The sequence below is a fragment of the Oculina patagonica genome, chromosome 8 (genome assembly GCF_052425735.1).
Source record: "Oculina patagonica isolate OP01 chromosome 8, crgOcupat, whole genome shotgun sequence".
NCBI lineage: Eukaryota > Metazoa > Cnidaria > Anthozoa > Scleractinia > Oculinidae > Oculina > Oculina patagonica.
Genome location: NC_135765.1, coordinates 221,555 through 248,907, shown reverse-complemented (window position 1 = coordinate 248,907; position 27,353 = coordinate 221,555). Strand labels below are relative to the sequence as shown.

General features: G+C 37.2%; 1 protein-coding gene across 2 annotated transcripts; it reads right to left on the bottom strand.

The window, feature by feature from the left end:
• Window positions 1-367: 367 nt before the first annotated feature.
• LOC144662295 (A disintegrin and metalloproteinase with thrombospondin motifs 3-like) lies at window positions 368-27,353 on the bottom strand. 2 transcript variants are annotated; one of them, XM_078523077.1, is made up of 26 exons: window positions 27,217-27,353; window positions 26,807-26,879; window positions 26,294-26,364; window positions 25,718-25,787; window positions 24,907-25,223; window positions 24,161-24,305; window positions 22,495-22,676; window positions 19,482-19,565; window positions 18,846-18,973; window positions 17,993-18,006; window positions 17,756-17,858; window positions 16,872-17,006; window positions 16,406-16,556; window positions 16,095-16,190; window positions 14,930-15,069; window positions 14,397-14,463; window positions 14,075-14,159; window positions 12,940-13,064; window positions 11,983-12,106; window positions 11,314-11,403; window positions 7,791-7,939; window positions 7,523-7,658; window positions 5,670-5,799; window positions 5,020-5,230; window positions 1,889-2,052; window positions 368-559 (listed from the first exon to the last, which is right to left on the bottom strand). In XM_078523077.1, exons 2-26 carry the CDS (start codon window positions 26,856-26,858, stop codon window positions 556-558), a joined length of 2,973 nt encoding a protein of 990 aa, XP_078379203.1. In that variant the 5' UTR covers window positions 26,859-26,879; window positions 27,217-27,353; the 3' UTR covers window positions 368-555. The 2 variants fall into 2 exon arrangements, with proteins under 2 accessions (XP_078379203.1, XP_078379202.1); XM_078523076.1 differs by having other exon boundaries at window positions 1,893-2,052.

The window sequence follows — 27,353 nt, the reverse complement described above, 5'->3', positions numbered from 1 at the left end:
GAGGAATTGAAGATAACAACTTTTTCAGGTTTAAGTGTGGGATAAAGGTTATCTTAGTTTACGTGAGTGAAGTATCATATGATGCGCAGCGTGATATTTGAGTGAAATTCTGTTTTCCTTGCAAAATTCAAATTGGGAATAATAAGCGAAGCTTAATTAACCTGTCGAATTAAACCAAAGCTTTAGTTAGCTATCGTTTTCAAATACGTGTACCCGAATGGCGACTAGATAACGACCATAAAAAGTGCGGAAAGTACCCAATTGGGAGAGAGCAGACATGCGCATGCCATGATCGTTAATCCATTTTGCGGGCGATATTTTAAGTTGGAGATTTAATTTACTTAAGGTATGAACACAGTAACGTCTAGAAGGTCGTTTACCTCAGTTTATTCAAGGATATATTAATAACATAATTCGCTATTTAAAACATATAAGCGTCATAAACAAACCCAAAGCTAAAGTAAATATCTGCATCGTGTTGGGCGGTAAAACTGCTTTCACTTGCTTGACCTCTTCCTCTTATTACGGCGTCGACGTCTTCTCTTGTTTGGTTTACTACCTGTTTAGAAAAAGATTATTTTAATCAAAGAGGTCTATGACCTACTCGTGAATGCGTGAGATATATTTGAATCGTTCCTTTGAACAGTATAGTATCGATGGAAAATATTCATTATAGGGATTTATAATAATAATCAACTTTATTTAAAGAGGGTGAACATATAACAGGACGCTTAGGTATAAGAATTACTTTTTTCAACATTTTATTTGCTTAGCAAACCGATGGCCCAGTGGTACTGCTCTGCGTTCTAAAGCGTGTGATCCGACATCGACTCTCATACCCTGTGATTAAAATTCTTTTTTTTCTTCTTATTTTTTTCCACGGATATTATATACATATCTGTCTTGTATAGAGTTTCGTTACTCTTTTACTGATTATCCTTTAATAAATCGTGCCGTGCTCTAACCTTCCCAGTCTTTTAATAACACATACATAAAGTCACTGGTCATCGTTTCCGAATGTTCGCGATTATTATATAAGAAAAGGCAATATTTCATCATTTGGGAAACGATTGTTTCTCATTTACAGGGGTGAAGTATTTTCTACACTTATTTCTTTGAAATGATACCTTTGTAAAGCTGTATTTTATTCACAGCCGAGGGAAACGAAATTTAGAAAGCGCCCGTGAGCATACCTAATTTGCATAATGTTAACAACGATGGAAGGATGGAAGGATGGACGGATGGCTCAACTTCCCCACTATACTCGTTCATTATGCATTCACGAGTAAAAAGGATGAAGGTACAGTGGAACCTCGATATAACGAAGGGACAAGGGATTGGCAAAAATTGTTCGCTATAACGAGGTTTCGTTATATCGAGGTACTTTCTCATACCTTTTACAATTACTGGGGCGAAGAATATCGTTCGTTATATCGAGGACTTCGCTATATAGAGGTTCGTTAAATCGAGGTTCCACTGTATTTATATATATATATAGTGTTACGCACGTTTTACAAGAGTAAAAAATTAAGAGACAACTGACTTATGGAATCATAGCCACAGCAAGCAAGTGAGAAGCGAGAAATTGAAATTCTAAATAAATGCACCTAAGAAATTCTGTTTATCTTATCTAGGGAAGTATATGCTGATCTGGATGAAAATTGTAACATTGGTTTACTTAGTCGCCAAAAAAAGTAATTCGTCGTAGGTTGTAATTCCTTTGCGTAAGACATTTGAAAAATCTAACAAAGTTTATACCTTTACTGTCTCGTGCAAAATATCAGGTCTGGCAAAATGTGTTTGTAATACTGCGCACGTTCTTGATCTTCAATTTCTTTATGCCGGGTTTGCACCGGTAACAAAATATAATTTCCATTCTTTGCGCTACGTACCAGGGCAGCGAACGTCGTAATTGCATTCCTCCGACACAGGCGGCTTGACTGCGTTTTGGCAAAAGATTTTTGGCACCGGACTGGAATGGCCGTCACTGTTCAGTCTTCTACAGCTCAGAGTGCGAGTCATTATGCCACCAGGCATGCAGGTCTTAGAACACTGCAACCAAATATGAACAATATAACATCAGTATACTGGGTTTTGTCCATTCGAGGTCAACAGGTGCACTGGGGGCAGTCGAAATGAGTCTTGCAGCGCGATTGCTTGAGGGCGGGTTGACTCCCATGTTGGTAAAAAGATTTATTAAACGTCATTTTAGGGAGAAAAAAGGGCGAGACATGCTGTTTTCTGCAAGACATATTTCGATCGATTGTGGATTATCTTAAGTTACAAGGGAAAATAACGGTATTTGAATTTACAGCAATTTCTGTTAAGAACGTTTTGCTATTTTCTCGTGAATGAAAGAAAGTTTATCTGATTATGGATAAACTTTCTCTCAAGTCTAACTTTCTCTGTGCGGTTTGGTTGACGAACACGTGAAAATTTTATGTTATATGCAAATTTGAGACTACGACCACGAAAACCGATTTTCTTATTTTACTCAAAATAAAAGGAATTCAGGCGGACACAAACTTCATCAGGTTTCCTTATATGGGCAAAAAATGAGAGAAATCGATTTTGCAACTTCTGCCTTATGTTTCTGACCATCCTTGTTAAAAAAAATCTTATTTACTTTATTTTGTTTGAAATACTAACCTATAACCCATTTAAAAATTTCGTTTTTAACTTGTGTTACAATACTTTACAATTAAAAAATGTTCGGGTTGTAGCCAGGCATGTTAAAAATTCGAATTAATAAGTTGACACTGGCTAAAAATATTGTTTTTGGACGTTTCGGCTTCTACTGTTGCCTTCTTCAGCAAGATAAAAATGTTCAACGGCGTCCTGTTAAAATATGTAACGAATGTGTGATAAAAACTAAATGAACTTTCCGAATGCAACAAAAGTCTCTAGAGCATTCTTAATGAGTCTATGAATTCTTAATGCTATTGTAAACGTTTGGAAGCGCTATGTGTTCGTTTATAGCTTTCCTATCTCGCACAGAATGCCAAGCTTCAAGAATTAGTCGTTGTTTCCACACCGTTGACCTGTCAACAATTTCGACGCTCTCCAAATCTATTTGATGGTCGTTAAGCATATGGTGTTTTGCCAACAAAGAGTTTTTATCCAATGTTGCGATGGCCTTTGCGTGTTCTTTCATACGTGTTTTAAGCGCGCGTGATGTCTGACCAACATAAACACAGTCGCAATCGTTACACTTGATCTTATATACAATTCCTTTGGTATCCTCTTTCTCGATCCTGTCTTTTGGTTTTTTCAGTATGTTCGAGATGGTACGTATAGGTTTATGGGCGACCTTGATGTTGAAGCCACGAAGAACGTTTGCAATTCTTTCGGAAAAACCTTTGGCGTAAGGGAGGATAACAAAACCACGATGGTCGATATCATTTGTTTCTTGTTGTCTACTCGGTTGGTGCAGATTGTGAATAAAATTTGCAGGGTAGTTATTAGTGGCGAGGGCTTTCGCTACTCGTTTAGTTCCCCGTGATACTTCCTCCTCGGTGGAAGGAATATTCCTCGCGCGATCCATGAGAGTGCGAGCGACCGAGTGTTTATGCTGGGGATGGTGGTGTGATCTGAAATCCAGGTAACGATCGGTGCTGGTAGCTTTCCTGTAGACCGACACGGTGATCGAGCCATCTTCTTGTCTGGTTGTTTTGGTGTCAAGAAAGGCAATGGAACCTTCTGATTCTACCTCAATTGTAAATTTGATGTGAGGGTTGATGGAATTTAGATGTGAGTGGAATTCATCTACGCGTTCCCTTTTTACACATACGTGGCTGTCATCTACGTATCTAAACCACCCGTTTGGGAGGGTTAGGGGTCGAAGAGAGAGCCTTTTCTTCGACATGTTCCATAACGAGATTGGCCAAGATTGCGCTCACTGGGGATCCCATCGGACAACCGAAAATTTGTTGGAAATGGTTGCCTTGGAATACAAAGAAATTGTTGTCGAATACGAACTGTAGAAGTGCCATGATATTTTGGATGGATAAATTGGTTCTCTCCGGTAGTGATTGGTCAGAATCCAGTCTCTCTTTAACCACTTCGGTTGCTAGGTGGGTCGGAATGCAAGTAAACAGTGACACGACGTCAACCATCATCCCCAGCATAAACACTCGGTCGCTCGCACTCTCATGGATCGCGCGAGGAACATTCCTTCCACCGAGGAGGAAGTATCACGGGAAACTAAGCGAGTAGCGAAAGCCCTCGCCACTAATAACTACCCTACAAATTTTATTCACAATCTGCGCCAACCGAGTAGACAACAAGAAACAAATGATATCGACCATCGTGGTTTTATCCTCCCTTACGCCAAAGGTTTTTCCGAAAGAATTGCAAACGTTCTTCGTGGCTTCAACATCAAGGTCGCCCATAAACCTATACGTACCATCTCGAACATACTGAAAAAACCAAAAGACAGGATCGAGAAAGAGGATACCAGAGGAATTGTATATAAGATCAAGTGTAACGATTGCGACTGTGTTTATGTTGGTCAGACATCACGCGCGCTTAAAACACGTATGAAAGAACACGCAAAGGCCATCGCAACATTGGATAAAAACTCTTTGTTGGCAAAACACCATATGCTTAACGACCATCAAATAGATTTGGAGAGCGTCGAAATTGTTGACAGGTCAACGGTGTGGAAACAACGACTAATTCTTGAAGCTTGGCATTCTGTGCGAGATAGGAACGCTATAAACGAACACATAGCGCTTCCAAACGTTTACAATAGCATTAAGAATTCATAGACTTATTAAGAATGCTCTAGAGACTTTTGTTGCACTCGGAAAGTTCATTTAGTTTTTATCACACATTCGTTACATATTTTAACAGGACGCCGTTGAACATTTTTATCTTGCTGAAGAAGGCAACAGTAGTGGCCGAAACGTCCAAAAACAATATTTTTAGCCAGTGTCAACTTATTAATTCGAACTTTACAATTAACACACAAATAAAAAGAACTTTCAAAAATTAGAACCCATCAAGTTGAAAGCTCACCTCTCCCCACGGGGAAGGAACCCATTCCGCTGGACAGGCGTCTTTAAAACAAGTTTTCTGGAGCACCCCTAGCTTTGGTCCCTTGCAGCTGTCTTCATTCACGGTTTTGTATTCTCCTGGGTTACGAACTTTTATTCTACAGGACAGTTTGCGCGTCATTACACCACGTCCACATGTCTTTGAACAGGAGCTCCATCCAGAAAGGTGCCATCTGTTTGTAACACAGGGGCATACTTAGGGCGTATTTATTTGTATTTAAGGTGGCACTGAGCCCCATGTACAGAACTTTGCCAAAAAAGGCAACTTGAATTGCTGATCAAATTTTAACAATAAAAAATAGGGGTCACCAAACTCGTTTTCGAGTTAAAAGCAGTTAAAGATAAAAAAGGGCGTTTTTAACAGGTTATATCGTTGCTTTAGTAACTTGTATTGTCAAGAAAATAATCACAACTTATTCACCAATGATTGGCAATCTATTTGATACCATAATCGCTTCAACTGAATGAGAGTCGTAGTATTGATCTGTTAAAGTTCAGGTGCTGAAAACAGCAGGACAACGTTTTGAGCCACCTTAAGTAAAGTAAAGTTCTGTCGTTTTACGTTTTAGCAGCGTAACTATTTTATATTCATTGTAACTTTAATTGACATACTCTGGTGAACAGGCTTGGGTGTTACATTTCTCCTCATCTTGCGGCTTTGCGGCTCCCTTTTCACAGACCTTATCCGCAACAACTGATTTATCATCCTTTCGATGACACCTGATTTTTTTAGTTTTCTTTCCTACACATAAGTTAAAGACATAAAATATTTAAAGCTTCATTTGGTAGAAACGTTTCTGGTCAATCAGATGTAATGGGTTAATTTAAAAAAATTTGTTATGGGTACATGTCGCTTTCAGGGTATTCTATATTAACTTATCAGCATCCATTTAGGGGCCAAACCACCCACCAAATATAAAGGACGTTTGGATGCACAGGACCACGCATAGCATAGCTGTACAGGAGCTACAAGGCTAGACCACGCAATGTTACAGGATCTCTTGTTTAAGAAACGCTCGCATCAGACGTCACTCTAAGTGTAAATACATTACAGTATCAGCCTTGACGAAGACAAACACTGCCAGTACATTTTGCCCTTTTGTCGTAGTACCAGTCTTGCAATCAGTTTGGTTTTCTAAATACAAACACTCCCACCAAAAAAAAAAAACAACAACAACAAAAAAACAACTAAAAAACACAGAATGTTGCCTATAGACTAACTTTCCTTCTTTTGACAAACTTGCTCCTTTTATTTATTACCAAGCCTGGCAGATGAGGGTTTTTTTGTCAGCCGATTTTTATTTAAAGAAATTTAAGTAATTATGAGGATAACGAGACATCACTACATGGCCAACGTGGCCCTCCTGTCTATAAGTTAACAAAATATAATATAAAAATTGCACGGTTTATGACGTCCTAAAACTAGTTTCATGGCAACAAAACTAGGAGGAAAAGCTTATATTCTGATTTTCTTCTTATTAATCTTGCGTTACTCATCTAATACATCAAATCTGCAACATAGCTGGAATTTCTGCAACAAAATAAAGTTTCCTGCTTGGAGATTTTGCGCAAGAGGGGACGCCACATTTTGCATAGGCATTTTTCAAAGACAAAATGTCATCTTGCATCTAATTTTTGTGACATTGATAAAAGTTTCTTTCAGCTATGAAACTCACCCTCACACACTTGAGTGAATTCGTGTAACCCGTTTTTCATATGCTAATGTGCTGTGTAATATTCTAATGAGCTGTACAGGAAAACACAAAATTACGGACAAATCGTCAAGCTTTTATCAACATGAAAAAACCGAAAAACCTATTCGCCCAGAGAAGACAGAGGATTAAGAAGAAAACCGAAACAGATAGCAGGACTTAATATTTGTCATTCCTTGATTTGTTTTGCAATTTTCGATAAACATTTTATATTCAAAATCGCGTTTGAAAAACAAAAATTAAACTTGACTGTAACACAATTCTGTGAGCGCAATTCATTTTGGGGAGCTTTAGCAAAACTCGATGGCAATCAAGTTTTGTTTCGCAAACAAAATGTTTAATGAGAAGGAAAATAGCCGTGCACGTGTTCTTGGCAAATTTGTTTGCCGTCTTTTGATAAACAACAAGGAGAAAAGATTAAATTCTGTGTGTTTTGAACCAGACCGATAATCTTTTATTTTTTTTGTTTCAAACTAAACGTCCGCTTTATTTCGATTTAGGTTTATAAAGTGTTCAAAGAAGGAGAAAACACTTCCTGTTTATTTTCTGTAAAACGATTAAACTGATTGCTTTGAGGTTTTTGACCACTTGTGTATTGTTTTATTGTACACAAACATAAGAATAGTTTGCGGCTCATTAGCATTTAAAAAACGGGTTACACGAATTCACTCTACTGAAAAGTTATGAATGTTATAGCCTTTTCATTTCGGACAAGTACATAAGTACGCATTGCGGACCAACGTTTGCTCTTACCTCCAGCACAACTCTCAGAGCACGTTGACCATCCTGACTCCTCAATCCATTCAACGTCATTAGAACTAATCGTTGATTTCTTGGCCTTCATGTATCTACACACGACTCCTTTGTTTTTACCAGCATTAAACACGAACTATAAAGAAGGGTAAAATAAATAGATAGTACAGTTAAGTAGCTTAATAACAGGAAAATGAATATATATCCTCACATTAGCCGCCATTACGTGGTAGTACATTTATTTCAGGAGATGGTTTTAATCTCTTACCATGAATCTAAGAGGCTTGGTAATTGGTCCAGGAATTTTCACATATTCTCTTCCAGACATTTTATTATAGATGATTATACTACCAGCTGCATTGGTCTTATAAGCCTTGGGTGGTATTATCAGGTAATTTCCTTTGGCGTCTTGTACACCTGACGATAAGAAATCAACTTGTAACATAAACAAAGACAAGTAACAAACAAATGCAAGTACAAACATTTCATATTTGTATATCTTCACCCACTTACCTACCTACCTACCTACCTACCTACCTACCTACCCTGCCACCCACCAGCCCACCTATCCTCCCACCCCGCACCTACCTACCTACCTACCTACCTACCTACCTACCTACATACCCACCTGCCTGCCTGCCTGCTACCTACCTTGCCTGTCTACCTGCCTGCACTGCCTGCTGGCTACCTACCTACCTACCTACCTACCAACCAACCTACCTACCTACCTACCTACCTACCTACCTACCTACTTAACGTGCTAACGAGACGTAAGTTTTACCTTCCCAAACGTATTTGAGCATGTACATATACATTTATAACTCAAGAAAGGGAGAAAAAAATGGGTTAACATGTTAAAACTTCTTTTATTTCATTAACTGTAGGAAACAATTGGACCACGCACACTCAAAAATTACCCTGTAGCTCATTCTTGACGTTCCTGGAGCTCCGGAAAACCTCGCGAAAAAGTTAAAATAATTAAAGCTTTTCTGTTAAGTTCCTTTTTTTCGAACTTTTTGTAGTTTTAAGGAGGCTCGATGTAGTTTTTTTAGCCTAAGGGTGGTTGTTTTGAAAATTAAAATTATCCAGGAAGCCAATGTTCGATTTTTGCCAAAATACACCATAATGACCAAATATGACCAAATATTAATTTTTTACCCGTCAATTAGTCACAAAGGCTACCATAGCAACCATTGACGTTTTCTTTTGTTCTCAAACAAGCTTGATTTTCTCGAAATCTAGATTGACTCTTGGTGTTTATTTTTTGATATGTTAAAGTTTAGTAGATTGACTAACTGTTGACGAAATTTTAGAAAAATCTGTAAGAGCGTTTTCAAGTAAATCAAGAGTGAATTTTTCGGAAAAACACCGTTTTAATATAAAATGGGCGCTTTAAAATTGTTTCGTATTATTTGAGCACAGTTACTCTCACTGAAATATAAATACTTACACCATCAAAGACCATTAACTAAAAGCAAGAGACTTTTTGCTTTAATTTGTTAAAATGTATCGACTGCCGATTGTAGGAAATTAAAATAAAATACCAAAAACTTCATTCTTGATTTACTCTAAAACGCTCTTACAGATTTTCCTAAAATTTTGTGTACAGGTAGTCAATCTACTATACTTGAACATATCAAAAAATGAATACCAAGAGTCAATCTAGATTTCGAGAAAATCAAGCTTGTTTGAGAACAAAAGAAAACGTCAATGGTTGCTATGGTAACCTTTGTGACAAAGTGACGGATAAAATATTAAAATTTGGTCACATTTGATCATTATGGTGTATTTTGGCAAAAATCGAACATTGGCTTCCTAGATAATTTTAATTTTCAAAACAACCACCCTTCGGCTAAAAAAACTACATCGAGCCTCCTTAATAATATGTACATCATGCGAATTAATAAAAACCAAGTTAAAACGGAAATGTGTTTTACTATCGAAACATCTTAGGCAAAATTTAGAAATAAAACTAATGAAAATGCAATAAGCAGTCATGAAGGGGGGTATTAAGATGCCATAAAGATATTGAGCAAATATATATTATCATTATACCTCACGAGTAATCCACCAATCACATGTTTGCATTACATGTGGTCACGTGGCGATCCAATATATTATTGGACAGCATTCTATTGAACAGCAACATATTGGATAAATATTATCCAGAAAAGTAAACATGGCGGCATTTGCTAAATTTTTTTGTTCATTTAAGGTGGCTCCATAGGGTTTCTTGACCGCGCGAAGAATGGGTACGAGCTTGAAATGCCGGCAAATCAAAACAAACATGGCGGCTTCACGCGAGCGTGAAATTTTCGGCGAGAAAACGCGAGACTTGCTTCCTGCCAATGAAACAACACCCGTGCTTTCCTGTGTTGAGCAGATAAAAGAGTTTACAACACCCTAAAAAGGTGTTTACAACGTCCGCGGTGCTTCTAGCCGCTTTTGTAAAGTTCGTACGATCGAAAGCAAAAGAGAAAATAAAGAATAGTCTCCGCGATTGTGAGATACTTCGAGCAGAATTTCAGAGGTTCTGCTACATAAAGGATTAAGGTATGTCTCTAACTAACCTTTGGGTTAACAGATATTCGCACAAAAACCGACAACAACGGGGAACGCTCGTCTTTACACATCAACTCGTATGGTTCGAAAGTTCGCGCATGCTCAAATAGCGATCTTGGACAATTTCTATTCTGATGACGTAATTGTTATTCGGGCGAAAATAGAAATTTTTCCCTGGTATTTACTAGAGTTTCCTTCGGTGAAATTCCTTAAAATTTGGCATAGATGTGATACCTTTTTAACTGCCCCTTTTGCCGTTTTTTTAAAAAAATTTGTAAGCCAGTTTTTTTGCTTAGTCAAAAAAACACAAAATAACCAAAAACGCAAAAACGACCTGAACAACCCCTACTTTTTTTGTTTTTAAAAGTTACTTCTCATCACATTCAATCCGTTGGGAGAATTTAAAAAATTTTCACCGAAGAAAATTAAAGAAATTTAAGATCAAAGCCATAAAAACACCAAAAAATAGGACTTTTTGAGTAGATATAGCTCAAAAACAAAGGCCGTTATTTTAAAAAAGAATAATGCACAACATATTTTAGTCCTTGTTTTTAATATTTCGGCAGCTTATATTTAACTAGTTTAAAAAATAACGCGAAAATGATCTCTTGATGGGTATCACTTGTGCGCGCGCCGTAATATCTCAAAACCCTATGGAGCCACCTTAAAAGAATTCACTCCAAGTCCAGGATATTCAAAACATTAGGAATTTTGACAATCGTCTACGAAGGCTTTTGGACCAAAAATGTTTTCAAGAATTGGGGCTCAGGGCAATTAAGATGTCTTAAATACAGTGGCTATGTAGATCGCACAGCCATGCTAAACTGTGACTGATAGAGTGACCAAATATCATTTAATTTTCCTCCAACCGGAACAACTAAATTCAAGACGATTTGCACAATTTCTCAGAAGTCACTAACGATTAAACAAAGGCACCAGATAAATATACTTTTTGTAGTGCTTGTTTTGTTCCGTTTTGAGCCTTTTGGCCTTGTGGAGTAAAATGTATTTCTATTCAATTTGATTAAATGGTTTTCTATTTAGTAGTGAATTATTACGTTGGTATAAAAAATTCTTATAGGATGATTCCTCACCCAAGATGAAAAGATATTTAAGTGTCGACTTCATTATTGGGCTCGAACTTAGGTCTCACTCAATATTAAAGTCTCGTACGTCTTAAAAAAGAGAGAGGCGTCTGGGTACAAGGTAGTAATTAACCTTCTTCTCACCTATATTATTTTTATCGGAAGCCTGTTCGTACACCCAAATATTTGTTGAGCCTTTAGGAACCACACACATAAGGTCCGCGTTGTCGATTCCTGTGTTTATTGACAAAAACATAAATAAGTTCAAAAATCCTACACCGTAAAACTTGGAAAGTGAATGTTTCCAAGCGATAGAGTCAGGGCAAAAAATTTGCAATACAAGCCATCTTATCAAATCAATTTTGACCAGGAAGGAATACTTATTATTTATCTTTCATATTTGTCATAGTATTAACAAGTGTCATTCAGTGTTCGTATGCAAGATCCAAGGCTATAACAACCTATATAATATAGTCATAAACACAGACAGACATAATAGACATAGACATAATTTATTTATCCACGAAGAGCTTAGTAGCCATAGCGCGTTAAAACGCTTTCGTGAAATAAAAAGGTTTAAACATTACAAATAAAAGACGATTAAAAAGGTAAAAAAGTGCGTATATGTACAAAATTGTGATTATGGATGAATAGAAATCTATATAAATATAACTCTAGTTAAAAGGTAATAACAATTTCAACTAAAAAGGTATCTAAAATTAAAATTAAAAGTTATTTAAAAAATTACAATTTCAATTAAACATGAATCTAAAATTACATTAAAAAGGTCTTTAACGTGGAGTATTTCGTTACCTTTCTCTCGCCAGTCTTTGGTATAAGTGTCCACCATCGGAGTACATTTAGTGCTATCTCCATTGCAAACTCCACAACGATCAAGCAACAATCCAGACCCAATCACATAGTCACATCCAAAAGACTACAAAAAAAATAATTACGTCATTGGTATGCTCTTTGTAAATATTACGTACCAATTAAAAGTTCCCTTGATTTAATAATCTGTAAATTGGTTGTTTTGCATGAAAAACACTGCCCGTTCTATAAGCTACCAGATTATAGCGCGGATAGGAAGAAATGTTTTGTCTAAATTATAGCATTTTCCACACAGGCGAGTTATTACGAAAATGATTTAATTTAAGAAAAAAACTCTTGTTACGTTAGTATGCAGCCGCCATGCTAATGTCCCACTTTGGGGCACGCAGCCATAGAAATGTACAATCAGTAAAGTAGATCCTGAAATTAATATAACCAAGATTTACCTAAAAATCATTTTAGATATCACTTCTAAGTTATTATCAATACAAAGTCACGACGTTTCGACCTCTCAGAGGTTATTTCCACATATTCCAGTAAAAACACTTTTACTTGAACTTGGAAATGACGTCAGAGAAGGCGAAACGTCTTGACTTCGTATCGCTAGTTTTTAACAGAACAAAATATTTCAAAGAAATTACTCATTAAAACCATCATCATGTCTGAAAATTACAAAATGCGATTATGAATGTAAGAGCATTTAAAACTTGTCTGCAAGCGTGACCTGGGCATAGCTTGACTTATCAATTATCTGTTAAGTGTTGTTTTCCCGGTAATCAGTTTTATGCAAACTAACTTATTCACTTACTTTAAGTTTATTAATAACTGTGAACTCTTTGATATTAGTATAACGGGCATCGCCCGCATTTTTAGCTTAACGGAATAATTGATGGGAATTATCACAAATATCCAACAGCATAATACTATGTAACACCATACCATGCACTTCCCGCCAACACAAATACCAACGTTGTTTTTTAGACCATATCGACATTTCGTTCCATCTTTTACTAGATGCTTGGGAAAAACGGTAAATTCTTGTCGACAATACAATCTACATGGATCTAAAATTATAAAAGGAAATAAATGTTTCAACGCGTGAACACGATCTGCCAAGAATGTTCACATATTCATGGTTTTATTTTGTTGAAAGCAAAAATGCAATAGGGTTTTGAGCTATAACCTATTTTTTTACGTTGTACCGTTGCTAAAAGCATGACAATAACAACAAACACATCATCAAGTAAATAGATAAAAAAAAACACACCAAACGAGGCCTCAAGCGCAAGCATAACAGCTATAATTACACCGTGAAAAAGGCGTCGACGCAAACATAAGCACAAGAACAAGGATTAAATTTTTCCTTTTCTTGTGCTTGTGCTTGCGTTCGTGTGAAAACGAAACACCGCACAAGCACAAGAAAATTGTTAACGTAGGGCCGTGTCTTGCCAATTGAAGCACTCGTTCCAGATTCCCCGAGATTCCCCCGTGTCTGAGCATTTTAACAAAGTGGGGGAGTCCGCGGTTGACTTTTATAAAAGTTTTCCGAGGTTGTTGGGAAGAGTGGAGACAAAAAACAAAAAGACCAAAGCGTGGGTTCGAGTAGTAAAAGAAGAGGGGATTACTTCTTTCTTTAAAATATTTATAACCCCAAGTGTTTCGTTTTCCGCCTTTTTTGAAGTCGCGTTCGTGTTTTTTCCGTCACAAGAGAAGAAGTGACAACAATACTCGATGCCTGAGAAATTCTGCCGCCAAATATTTCTCAAGAGAACAGAGTCGAACCAGACCCTTCTAACTAGTAAACATCTTGTTCTTATGCTAATGTGCTTATGCTTATGTCGACGTTCGTCTTCACTTGTCACAAACTACTTATGCTTGCGCTTGTGCTTGCGTCACTAGTGAAAACCAGGCTTAATGTGACCTCCCCTTTCGATTGCCGTTGATATAAGACACCTAGAAATCATTTTGTGAAGCTTGTGGTTCAATCAATCAATCAATCAATCAATCAATCGATCGATCGATCGATCGATCGATCGATCGATCGATCGATCAATACTTTTCTAAATACATTTACCGTCTTTCTTGTAGTAAGAAATATATTTGTCGTTAAAAGCTTTGCACTCAACATCCCGGTAGTTTTCGGAGCCAGGTGGACAAGGCTGTGGAAGAATTGTGTCAAATACTGATTTATATATATAAAAAATTATTGCATGATGAGTCCCTGCCACGTGCCTTATTGGTAAAAGTTGTAAGAAAGATCCTTGTTTAGTGAAAGGAGCGTGGTTCCAATTCTAGGGTTTATTGTTTAGGAAGTTATAAAGCAAGAAGGAAGGAAAATAAATACAAAATAATAGGCTTTTACAACTTAAACTCGTTAATATTGTTTGTTTCGTTACCTTTGTTTTGCAGATTCTGGGTAATCCTCGAGACTCTCCCACACAATCTTCTCCTCCATTTTGAGGACTTTAAAACAAGAGAAACGACTTAAGTGGTCTTTCTTAGGCATTAAAGTGAGCAAATTTGAGTACAGCTAGTGAACAGGAAACTCGATTTACCATCTAGGTTTCAGGATTTAAAAAACGGAAGAAATTATTTTTTTAGGAAATATTATCAAGTAATGTTTTAACGATACATTTCATAGCTTAACTTCATAGCAATAGTAACAAACCGGTTTATTAATCTAAAAAAAAATAGCACTCGGTTCATTCACTGTGTGGATGTAACTTCAAAGAGCTGTATTTCGACACAACAAGTTCATTTTTTTCTGGGGTAAGTTAGGCTACCATCATATGGAAAGAACCTCAAACACCAAACGCCAAAGAGATAAAAATAAACAAAGGAGCAACAAGATTTCGCAACATCGGAGAAAATTGCGATGGATCATGGCCTAAAACGTTCAAGGTATGTGATCTGATATCCTGAGATATACCGTGGATTTGTACAGGTTCTTGTTCTCCACTGTATTCCTCCTCCACATGTTTGTGAACAGGCCGAGTAGGAACTCCATTCACTCCATGCTCCATTTACTATCTGGGAACCATCGTCAACACACTCTCCGCTTATGCACCACTGTAAAGGAAAGGAGACTCTGTGTTAGTTGGAGCCATGGGTGGCAAGTCTAATAAGTGATGAACTTGGACTGCTAATATAAGCAGACTGGTGTGTGAAGTAAATAGGATCTTCAACATATAACACCATATTCTCCTAGCTTGCATTAGTATAATCTATGCAAACCAGACTTTAAGCAGCCTGTGCACGAAACATTTGTAATTTTAGTTAACGTTATATTTTTGATATTACTGTTGGATGGAAGATTTGTTGTTGTTGCTGTTGCTGTTGCTGTTGCTGTTGCTGTTGCTGTTGCTGTTGCTGTTGCTGTTGCTGTTGCTGTTGCTGTTGCAGTTGCTGTTGCAGTTGCTGTTGCTGTTGTTGTTTTTTTTCCTTTACTACGTGAACTCCACTGGTTACCAGTGCGCTTTCGCATAGATTTTAAGATTCTTCTTATTACATTCAAGATACTTCATGGTGTAGCGCCTAGCTATCTTAAGGACCTAGTCTCTGTCTTACCGGCCTCACATTATCAACTACGCCGTAACAATAGTGGTATATTGTTAGAAAGACCTCGGCTGAAAACGAAAAAGACTTTGGGAGATCGCGCGTTTTTGATAGCTGCCCCATTCTTATGGAACAGTCTTCCTCTGCCAATAAGACAGGAAACATCCATCGAGTCTTTTAAACGTTCTGTTAAAACATATTTATTTAGAAAGGCTTTTAGTTAGATTTGTTATTCATTTGATTTAATATTGTGATTCTTAAATTTTACTATTTACTACCTTTCACTATTACTCTGGAAATTTTAATATGTAAATATTGTAATTTTAAATTCATTTTTACTGTGTAACTTTTTTGATTTAGTTTAATAATAATTATTGTAATGCTCTTTTGAATATTTTTATAGAAAAAGCGCAATATAAGTATTAAATATTATTATTATTATTATTATTATTATTATTATTATTATTATTGTTTTAAGGGGAAATCAGTATTTGCCAATCGAGTATCCAAAGGGTTTTAAAACGATAAAGGAGTCTTACGTGTCTTGGAGCACAATACGTTCCATCGAGCGGAGGAGCAATTTTGCTGTAACACGAGTACCCATCATGTGTGCAGTACAGTGAGCCACAGGTAGACTGATAAACAACAAGGAGATAACAAACATGTAAACAAACAAAATAAGAACACGAAATTATCACAGTTCTATCGTAAAACCAATAGTTATTTGTTTTTCTTCACTAAAACAAAGTGTTGAAAGTTTAAGCTGAAATAAAGTTCCGGGTTTTCCATGTAATTTCAAAGCTGTTCCCTATGTTATAGAACCCAGATGTAGGTTTCGCTTTTTGTTTACCTGCTTTTGTTTACACTGCTTATGTCCTTCTCCGTACTGGTGTTTACACTGCTCGTCTGCCGTTACCAACCTTCCTGGGAGGTCTTTTTGAAAGACCTTTATGTAAGAAAATTTTCGGTTTTGTACGTCTCTAAGGCAGCTGGGTGCGTTACTTTTAGAAAATGAGAAAACAAAAAAGATTAGAAAGCGATGACGTAAATAAAACGCAGTGTTATTGATAAGTTATTTTTCCTGTTGCTAAGAGAAAGTGTGGCTTAACCCCAACTTCCTGGCTTCGAAATTTCCTTCCTTATTTCCCAATTTAACTTGTACCCAATTTCCTTGAAGTTTCGGTCACCGGGAATTCTCCCCCTTTTTATTTTTCATTCGGTGACGTTAAATAATAACACTGTATTATTTGGTATTGAAGCTACAACGAAAAATGGTTGTAAGATTGTCTTTACAGAAAAAATATTAACTTATTTACTTTAACAAAGTTTGAATCCTCAGCCTACTGCAAGGAGACCACTTTCCCGCCAATTTTCCTCCAGGAACCGCAGTAGCCATGACATATTGGTGATTAGGACAATTATCTGAGCTTCCATCATGAGAGACGCCAAGCCTTTCAAATAAAAACAAAGTACACATCTGATGTTTTACGCCTGAAATTAATCGAATATGTCAACTTGGAACTTTGATTATCAAAAGCGATCTCCGCGAGCGCAACTAAAACACTTACTCTTGTCATATATAACGAATGCGAATGATGTGCTCCCAAGACTACTGTTCATAATTAAAAGACGAAATCGAGAAGTAAGCCCTAAAAATAATTGAGACTGATATTCTAGACAATAAATATCAAAAAGTGCCATAAAATGCTACTTGAAATACAAACGTTTCTGGTATATTATTCAATGAATAGTGAACTAACGGTGTCACGCATCGCCAGAGACGTTTTTCTCCCATTGGTATGTCCTAAAAATTATTGACTAACAACACAAATATAAATTGTTCTAGTCCTTAAAAAACTTACGTTTTGCGATCCCAAATTAGATACTGGTGCTTTTTTTGCTTCTTTAAGATTCTTATCTCAAAAGGGCCATATTTTGGAGTTACGTTTAGCCGAGTTTTGTACGTCCTTTATGCTCTTTTGAGAACTGTTAGTAAGCGTTGTTCTCCTGTTTAAAAGTAGAGATTTGTTCTTTCTTTTGATAAAAGATGTCAAATCGTCCTCATAAGGTTAGAAATAAGGCAAGACTACTTTATAAACGTGAACTATGATTAGCTTTGAGCTTCTTGTGTTGTCATAGCAACCACCAGCTCTGCAAAAGACTCCACCGCTTTGTTCAAGATTAATGTGCTTCAACTTACGTGTGCGCAGTTTCATGGGCGAGCATTAACACAGTTGCTAAACCCATGTCGTTATTAACCGAGCAGCTTATTGTCTTGCAAATTTCATTAAAATCCGCGAGGCCTGAAATTGAAAGATCAAAGTTAATAATCGATCAAAGGTTGGTTATTTAATTTACGAAAAAAAAATAAATTGTAAGCAAATTGGTATTAAAAACCGAACTACGAAATGAAACAAACGGATCAAACAGACTTCACCTCCAGAGCCTCCCCTGTGATAAAAATGAAGAAAAAAAGAAAAAAAAACGTTATTTATTTAGCTATTTTTTCCAGTCCATAAGGAAGACAAAAAGGAAACATACAAATAAAATAGAATAAACAACAAGGCAAGAAGCAAAAGCAAAAATAAACAAACGACCAAAAAGGCAAAAACAAAAATAAAAACAACAACAACAAAACAAACCATAAATATGAAACAATAAGCTATTGCTAAAACACCCACATATATAGTTAGTTATACAGTAAAAACCCACGAGTAAGAACCCAGGTTTTTTCAGGTTAGCCGAAACAGGTAAATAGTACTTAACACAAAATTTTGGTTCTTAAAAGGCTCTTATATTCTGAGAAAAAATAACTCTGTTACTAATAGAACTTTTAGTGATATTCGGCCTATATATTTTTATAAAATTTGCATACCAAACAAGTGTTTATGTAAAAATGAAGCACTAATCATTTAGAACATGACATTAATATTGTTTACATGTATAGTAAAGCCTTGCCTAAACGTATTTTCCCAAAAGTAAACATTTTTAATCAATTTTAGAAAATATGAACCTGTTTTTAAATTTTAGGTTAAATAGGTTGTTATATAAAAATGTGGTCTATATTGCAAGTTATAGCCTAACAGTTCTTAAATGTTAGGTTCTTACTCGCAGGTTTTTACTGTTTCTATATACTGTATTTTCATTTTGTGTAGTTTGTATTATATTCGGGAATTGTATGGACGTTTCAATTTTTTGAAGGGGTTTAACTGGCTACCAATTGCTCGATCCTCACAGTCTTCTGTTCTAAAGATTGAGATCATCTGGAATCTACATTAATAAACATTTACCGAGAAATTAATGATATGACGTCAGGATGATTGGGATGTTTATCCAGCAATGGAATTTTAGCATCTTTTGCCCATTGCTTGATAGCTGATAGCTTGGTTGGGTTGTCAGAATTTGCATTATAGCTAAGCTGAGAATAAAAACAGAAAAAGACATAAATTGATCGGCAGACGAAGTGGCATGAGTCATACATCTTTTGGTGACTCTTTTTTGTTTCTGTTTGAACAGTTACAAGCTCCAAGTCCAAACTGACAATGAAATGGTGAAATCTTCACTACACAACCAACACAAATGATTTTAGACTAAGATCTACTAAGTCCTGGTGCGAGCAGTTTCATTAGGATCAGTTTGTATCCAACAGAGCAGCTTGGATTAACTTGACCGATCCGTTTAACTCCAAAAATGTAAGTATTGTGAAAGTAAATCAAACTTTCTATACCTTGTACCAGTCTAAAAAGGTTACAAACGTGTTGAGATATATTCAGTTAAAACAATCGATTAGCTCCTATACTGTAATCCCAGTAGCGTAACTAACATATTTAAAAAAGACAAATTGCACTTAAAATTTATTTGTGTAATAAGCCTCATATTTTTCTCTGGCATAACCAAAATTAAATTAAGAACTAATTTCAACTTACCGCGTCTTGCACGAGTTTAATCTGCACCACTGAGATGGTAATTTTCTCCTTGCCGATAGAATCATGATGATAAATGGTGTTCAACTGCAACACAAGATTAGCCACAGGGGGCCCAGACAAACTGTTTGTGCATGGACTGTGCACATTTACATTTTTATAGAGAATGTATGGAATTTACCGAATGGTTTGTAAAATTGCGTAAAATGGTGCAAAACATTAACAAATTTGTGCTGAATAAAGTGTTACGTTTCCTTCCTTTTGTGTAGTGTCGTTCTTTTGGCTTGAAATGGCGAATTTGAGTCGATTGAAGGGTATTTTGCTTTCGCTGTTTACTATACATCTAATTATATGGAAAGGGTGGAAACTCCAACAGCTCCAAAGTAGAACACTTCCAGCGCCGAGCCGATTTTCGACCTGATAATCCCATCGCACAACTTTCAAACTACGCACCAGAAAAGAGGAAGGCTTGACGAATCTTCTCGTATCATTTGATCGAAAATTTATCCAAACGGTCAGGAACAAGCCCTCAAACGAAAACGGGTATCCAAAAATTTTAAGCCGTCCGAATGCGTAGCACCAATTTGTGGTGCCGAAGGGAAAACGCTATTCCCCAGCCTCTTTGTGATTGGATACAACTGAACAATGGTCGTTCAAGATTTTGTTTCCTGGATAGGGAGGCAAAGGCAAAGCCAATACTCATAGTATAGGGAGTGATGCCAATTGTGCGACACAACCTTAGGACCCTCGCGCAAATGGCAATTACGATGGCGATGCCGAAAGCGATGCATTATCATTTAAATATGCGTCATTGTAACTTGTATGCGGTGAAGTAATAATGAAATATTCATACTGACTTAAGAAACGAGTAAGTACCTACATCTAGTCGGTATGAGTTTCATTTTTAAAGCTAGCTAGCTTCAAATAAAAGACAGCGTTCACTTTTCAACGAAAAAAATATTTTACAGCCCTAGAAAAAAAATATCAGACTTAAGTCATCTCACCTAGTTGTTTTACAGAGATTGCAAAACAATACACCCACATGTGAAACTCTCGTGCAAAACCGTTGTTGTGATTTGCTATTCTTATGTTAAGGTCCGACTGATTGGGAAAACCCCGCGAACTCCATCACGACTTTCGTAGCCGGAGAAAATGTAGGCGATCGCGACTTTGCGGAAAGTGGGTTGTTTTCGGGACATACGAATATGGCAAGGTACTCGTGTTTGAGTTCCTTTATTTTTCTTTCTGTTTTTGATTTTTTTAAACATTTACGGCTGCAATCACAAAAATAGTCTTTATTTTCTAGGTTCGAAACCTTGACTTCTGAACAATCTCAAATCCTACACATAGCCGAAGCTGGGCACAATATTCTTGTAACTGGAGAGGGAGGAACAGGGAAATCTTTTGTGGTGAAGGCTATCAACAGTCAACTGCTAAATCAAGGGGAAAAGGTTTTCATTGTTTGTGCGAGCGGTGTTTTGGGAAGAGTGTATTTGGAAGTAAATAAACAGACGTCAACGGCGCACTCCTTTTACTTCGACGCATACAAGTTACAACGACGCATATTTAAATGATAATGCATCGCTTTCGGCATCGCCGTCGTAATTGCCATTTGCGCGAGGGTCCTAAGGTTGTGTCGCACAATTGGCATCACTCCCTATACTATTGAGTATTGGCTTTGCCTTTGCCTCCCTATCCAGGAAACAAAATCTTGAACGACCATTGTTCAGTTGTATCCAATCACAAAGAGGCTGGGGAATAGCGTTTCCCTTCGGCACCACAAATTGGTGCTACGCATTCGGACGGCTTAAAAATTTTGGATACCCGTTTTCGTTTGAGGGCTTGTTCCTGACCGTTTGGATAAATTTTCGATCAAATGATACGAGAAGATTCGTCAAGCCTTCCTCTTTTCTGGTGCGTAGTTTGAAAGTTGTGCGATGGGATTATCAGGTCGAAAATCGGCTCGGCGCTAGAAGTTTTCTACTTTGGAGCTGTTGGAGTTTCCACCCTTTCCATATAATTAGATGTAAAGTAAACAGCAAAAGCAAAATATCCTTCAATCGACTCGTATTCGCCATTTCGAGCTGAAAAAACAACACTACACAAAAGGTAGGAAAACTTTACATTTATTCAGCACAAATTTGTTCATGTTTTGCGCCATTACACGCAATTCTACAGACCGTTCGGTAAATTCCATACATTCTCTATAAAAATGTAAATGTGCACAGTCCATACACAAACAGTTTGTCTGGGCTCCCTGTGGATTAGCAAGATAAATAATAATTGAAGTCTACACTAAAGGAAACTTCGAATTATCCTAGCTGCGCACCATACCTAAAAGCATACTTTATGTGGCTTCAAAATCTTGTAGCCACTACTATAAATATGTATTCTTGCCTATGCCATATTTCCAATTTTCCATAAGTATTGCTTAAATAAGAAATTTATTTTAGAAAGTAAATGATCTTCTGTAGCTTGTGACATGGCCATCTCTCAACTTTCGGTGTGGGAATCCTTTGTAATCCGGGTATTGCTCATCCTCCGAATGTTAGTGTGAGCAGTTAACAGCCTTTTTTATTTTTTCTAACGATTAGCGATTTACGATTAAGGTAAACTTTTAAAGATTGTTTCAGTCTGTTCCGGTGTTTCTAGATTTCATTAAATTGGCTTTGGACACAATTAAGGATAGTTTTTCTTGCATTTGTTGAGCACTTGGTGACGTCGTTAAGTTCGTCATTTGAGCGAGCAATTTTACCTAAGCGCGCGCGTTCAAAGAAATTAACGCTATACTCCTCCGTCATTTTTAAATATGTGCATGCAAGTTATCCTGGACTCTCCCTTTCAGGTGGGGAAAGGAGAGTTCAGGACTGGGCTTAATAAACTCAAGCAGCGTTTAAACTATTTAAAGCTTTTATCCTTAAGCTAGTACTTTTTCAAAGGTAATTAACGCTACCGCTTTCGGATGAATCACATATTTAGCAAAAAAAACATGTACATCACAAGTTTGCGAGCTTACCAGATTTGCGAGCATCAATAAAAATTTGGCCGTTTTGTCGCCGTGAAATGATATTGTATATTTGTCGGCCACCAAGGTCATCTCGATGTGGTAGAGATCATCGCCATCACTGCGTTTGATTCTCTTCCGAAGTTCCTCGTCAAAGGTGGCATCTTTTCTTTCACTGGCTTTTAACAATATTTCTATCAATGTAAAAATTGAAATTTAGGAAAAAAGTAAATAAAAAATATATCAAGTGGGCGTGGCTCGTCTGCTGCTACTGAACTAAGTTATGACTTTTTGGTGCAGAAAGGCCAAGTGACCCACACTGCTGGCGGTTACTTTCACACAGTTTATGGCCTCAGAAGCTAACAACCGTCCAACGCAGGTATACCTTCCCGTGATTTTTCCCGTCTTTTTGCCTCCATTTCAAACCATGTGATGATGGCCTTGCATGTGATAAAAAATGTGTAACTTTTACTGATTTAAGGTGGAAGGTCGTGGATTCGATTCCCGTCAGGGTCACACTTATTTTTTGTTTCACGTTCGCGACAAATGAATTAAGCTGTGCCTCGTTGACTTTTCTTTGGCTTATCGCTCATTCTGTCTTGTGGTCTTACTGTTAAGTAGGCAAAGGAAACGTTTGAGGGCCTGTTTCATTACGCCATACCAAGTCACCTCGGTCGAGAGAACTTTTCACGTATTTCTTTATAAATAGCAGGGAACTGTTCACATGAGAAATAACAAAGTTGGCTCGTTCGCTTTGAAGGTAAGGATACCCTGGAGGCGAGCCAAGCATTTTTTTTTACATGTAAACACTTTGGATAATTATGTTCGACTCGCCTAACAGGGACAACGCATTGCATGTTTAATTCTTAATAATATACATACAAAAATTTCTGCATGCTCATTGGCTGAGAGCACGTCAATTAATCCCAAACAGTGCAGAAAGTTGAAATTGAGTGTAAAAAGTTGAAATTGAGTGCAGAATGTTGAAATTAAATTGATTGACAGGAAAGTCGGAAAGCGCGCCAAAACAAAATGGCGGCCGATGTCCGAGTGTTTGAGAGAGCAAAAATCGAGCAAAAACATAACGATTCATGACAAGTTTGACCGATTTAACGAAAGTTATAAGTATATAAACCAAAGTACTAGGAATTGGACGTTTGTACAGCACAAGAGAGGCTTTACGAAACTACTGAAAGCTACCAATCGTGGATTTTCTCACGCGACGGCTCGTAAAGAAGAAAGATTACAAGCGTGAATTGAAGTTGGACATTTCAGCCCATACCAATACAACTGAATAAGGATAAAAAGCACCTGATAATGCATGACAGAGAGCTTTAAAATTCCCTAGCGGTATCTGGATTTTACAAATCCCGGCAACTCCGTTATGTTTAAGAACCGGAATCGGAAAGGTAAGCTACTGAACACGTTTTGTTTGTCATCCACTTCAAGTGAAATTTTTGTATGTGTATAAGTAATCACATGATTTTTCTCGTACAATTTGGGATAAATCAGCACTCGCAAATTTTTCAAAGACTACAAATTACACTCGCCCTACGGGCCCCTGCAATTTGGTTAGCCTTTGAAAAATTTACTCGTGCTGATTTATCCCAAATTGCACTCGAAATCATGTGATTACCTATACAAACACTACACAATCCCTTCCTTTCCATTTCAATACCTTTATATTGATTTTCCGTACTTTTGTCGCCAACTGAACGCCTGTAGACCAGGTGGCTATTCACGTTAGGATTACTGTCAGATACAAGATGGCTGGCCAGTGGTTGAAGGAACAAAGTCTGGTCCAATAGTTGAATTATCCCCGTCTGAAGAAACAAAGGTAACAAGTTTTTAAAGATTCCAAGGAGCTCAGTGGATTTGGGACTATTTGGTTAGATTGTACATTCAAGATTTTAAAAGCTGCAATGTCGAATTTAGAAATTGCATATAAGACAAACTGATAAATCTTCAGAGTAACAGAAGACTCAATGTAAAGCCTTTATGACGTTAACAAAAAACTGAAGCAACTGAAGCATTAGCTTTTTGATTGGATAAGCGGCCTTGGATATCATTCAAAATATCATGCGCGACAAAAATGGTCCACAAAAATCGTCTTTGGGTCTTTTTTTTACAAAACAAAAAACAAAACAACGATTACTACTCGCGCTCGTTGGATATAAGATGATTAAAGACAATTCTGCGCTACGCACCTCGTTGGCTATTTACCATCTAATATCCAACTCGCGTTCGTTGAATAATCAGTAAATTAAATAGCCACAAGACACTTGAGTGTACTCCAATCACAACTGCCGCTCTCATTTGTCCGTTGACAAAGAAAACAGCTAACAGCTCTGTCATCAGTTGACAGTAGCGGGTCAGACTATCTGACTCGGCTTAATTCACAGAGACGCTTTACTTTCTACTCACCAGTCCAGCCTCGTTACTAACAGCAACTGAAGACCCATGTTCTGAGTTCACGTGACCTTTGAAGAAGGAATTCTGGGGCGGATCCTCACTAGCGACTGTTCCATTCTCGTGTCGCTCAACAGTCAGCCATGGTGACATGAGATCTTCGTTCTTTGTAAGGTTGAGATGAAGTGACATACCAAAAGCTTGGACGTTATAGTACCAGATACGTGGCTCATCTGCGTTTCTTTTCTGTCTTGCGTGAATGTTGAGATTGTGCGAGAGAAACCTTTTTCCTTCGTCGACTTGAATAGGAGATATGACTTCGTATTCTGGTACTGTGTAAAAGAAAGAGAAAACCCGCAATGCATACGCGGCTCTAAAGAGTTTTTGATTTTGAGGGAAAATGTGGGACAAGTTTACGACACGAATCGTTTCGTGTAAGTCAAGCGTCAACTCGCTTACGTTTGTAGCGTTCGGTACGAAAAGTGTCGTAGGATTTTGAAACATGCTTAAACCGTACGACATCGTAGCGTCATGTAGTTTTATGTGGTGAAAGCTGCATATCGTTTACGCATTACTCGAGCAGTGCACACTAATATGCCGCATGCCGCCTTAATTGGGCCTAAACTACATCACATGATATGAGTGTTTTGGTTCCTTGTATCACACAACTTGAATTTCTATGACCGATTACATTGTGGAACTACATTGTATCTATTGTTATGGTATATAAACAAATATACGCCGCACAGAACTTGTAGTAGACACAAACTAACATACATATAATGATAAGATCAAGAGTCGAAAAATTAATGTTGTCCGGTTTTACCTTCCTCGTGTGAGCTTACACCGAAGTATTGTTCCAGCTCACTTCTTTTCATACGGAGATGGATATTATCCTGTGAGAAAAGGGAATATAAAATACCAGGTAAAACAGTGTCTCATATTGATCAATAGAGGGGGTCTTAATAGTTTAGTCAACCAATGATTTATTCAGTACAGATTCACCTGTACCTGTACAGGATTTAAAGAAAGCTGGTTCAACCTAGCTCTATAAGGTTTCCATTCTTTGGCCCAAACTTCGTTCACACATGTAAGTCTACAAAACATGTAGGAAAAATAAGTACTCTAAATTATTTGACATTGCCTGAATAGATGAAATAAACCCTTATCCGAGTTTTGTGCGCCGTTGTTTAGCATACTTAAAACGAAATTGACACAGTCCTTGTTAAATCCAGTCCATTAATACAGTTTTGTTGTGGTCTTGATAAAAGCAAAATGTTTCAGCATTGAAGGTCATAAGTTCTTCTTAAACAACAAGGGAACAGTATCCCACGTTATTTTCGCGTTCAACGTACTTGTGCAATATTTCAGTTCAAGGTCAATATACAGAACATGATTATACCTTTTTAACTGTGCCAGCCACACCCCACTTGTCATTATCCACTGCTTCTGACGTCACAAGGTTTCCTGTGACTGAAATGTTATAGAGTGACGTGAGTGATCCAAATAAATAAAAGAATGGATTTTGTATAAAAGTATCTGAGGCGCTGTGTATCTGTTCTTTTTTATGGCTGTAGTTACCCTTTGTTTATCTTAAAATTGTATTAACGTAATTTGGCTAGAACTTATTAGTAAGAATGTCTACTTCTAAATATATATATGTTTTGCAAGAAATTGATATAAAGCCTTATGGAGACAAGCAAAATACTTTGTTACACGTTTTTGTTTTTGTCTCATCCGTACACAACGTTTGTTTGGGTATCTTACAAATAGACACTTCGCAGTTATACAAGTTAAGAATAAAAGTGACCTCAAAACAAAAGATTGGCACTGCAGACAAGTCTGGATAAGGGATTATGATTTTAAATACTGATCCTAGTTTAAGGAGACATTTAAAAATCTGAAAACGCCCTACCTTCACAAGCAGTGAGACAGACAAAGAGACACAACCACGGAGAGAAGTTCATGTGTGGTTTCCGAGGCTAGTTCTGTGAAGACAACCCAAAATATTGTTAGTATTGATGTGTCATACCTGTTATGCGCTTTTTACCTCGGCTTGCATGTTATAACAGCCGCTTCCAGCTTATTATTTTTTATCGCAACAAGAGAATGAAATGACCGTCAACCCAGCCGTAAATTTCAGTTTTGTATCTTTTTTATTTTATTTTCGATCGAAATCTCACCGCATTAGCCTTCAGAAGACGGGGAATACGAGCGAAGAACCAGAGCCGTCGGGGAATACGAATAAGGCCTCACAACCTCACAGTCTCACAAAGAGGATTTTACCTATTACCTACGACAAAACCAGGCTGAGGTTAGTATTACCTGTATTAGGTTTTCACTCTTTGTTTCAGTACTCTTCAAACGATCAGAGCTCTTATCAAAGGCAATCCTTTAATAACAAACAGCTGCGGCACGACCGGATTTATACAACCGGTCTTGATAAAAATCTAAGGCTTATC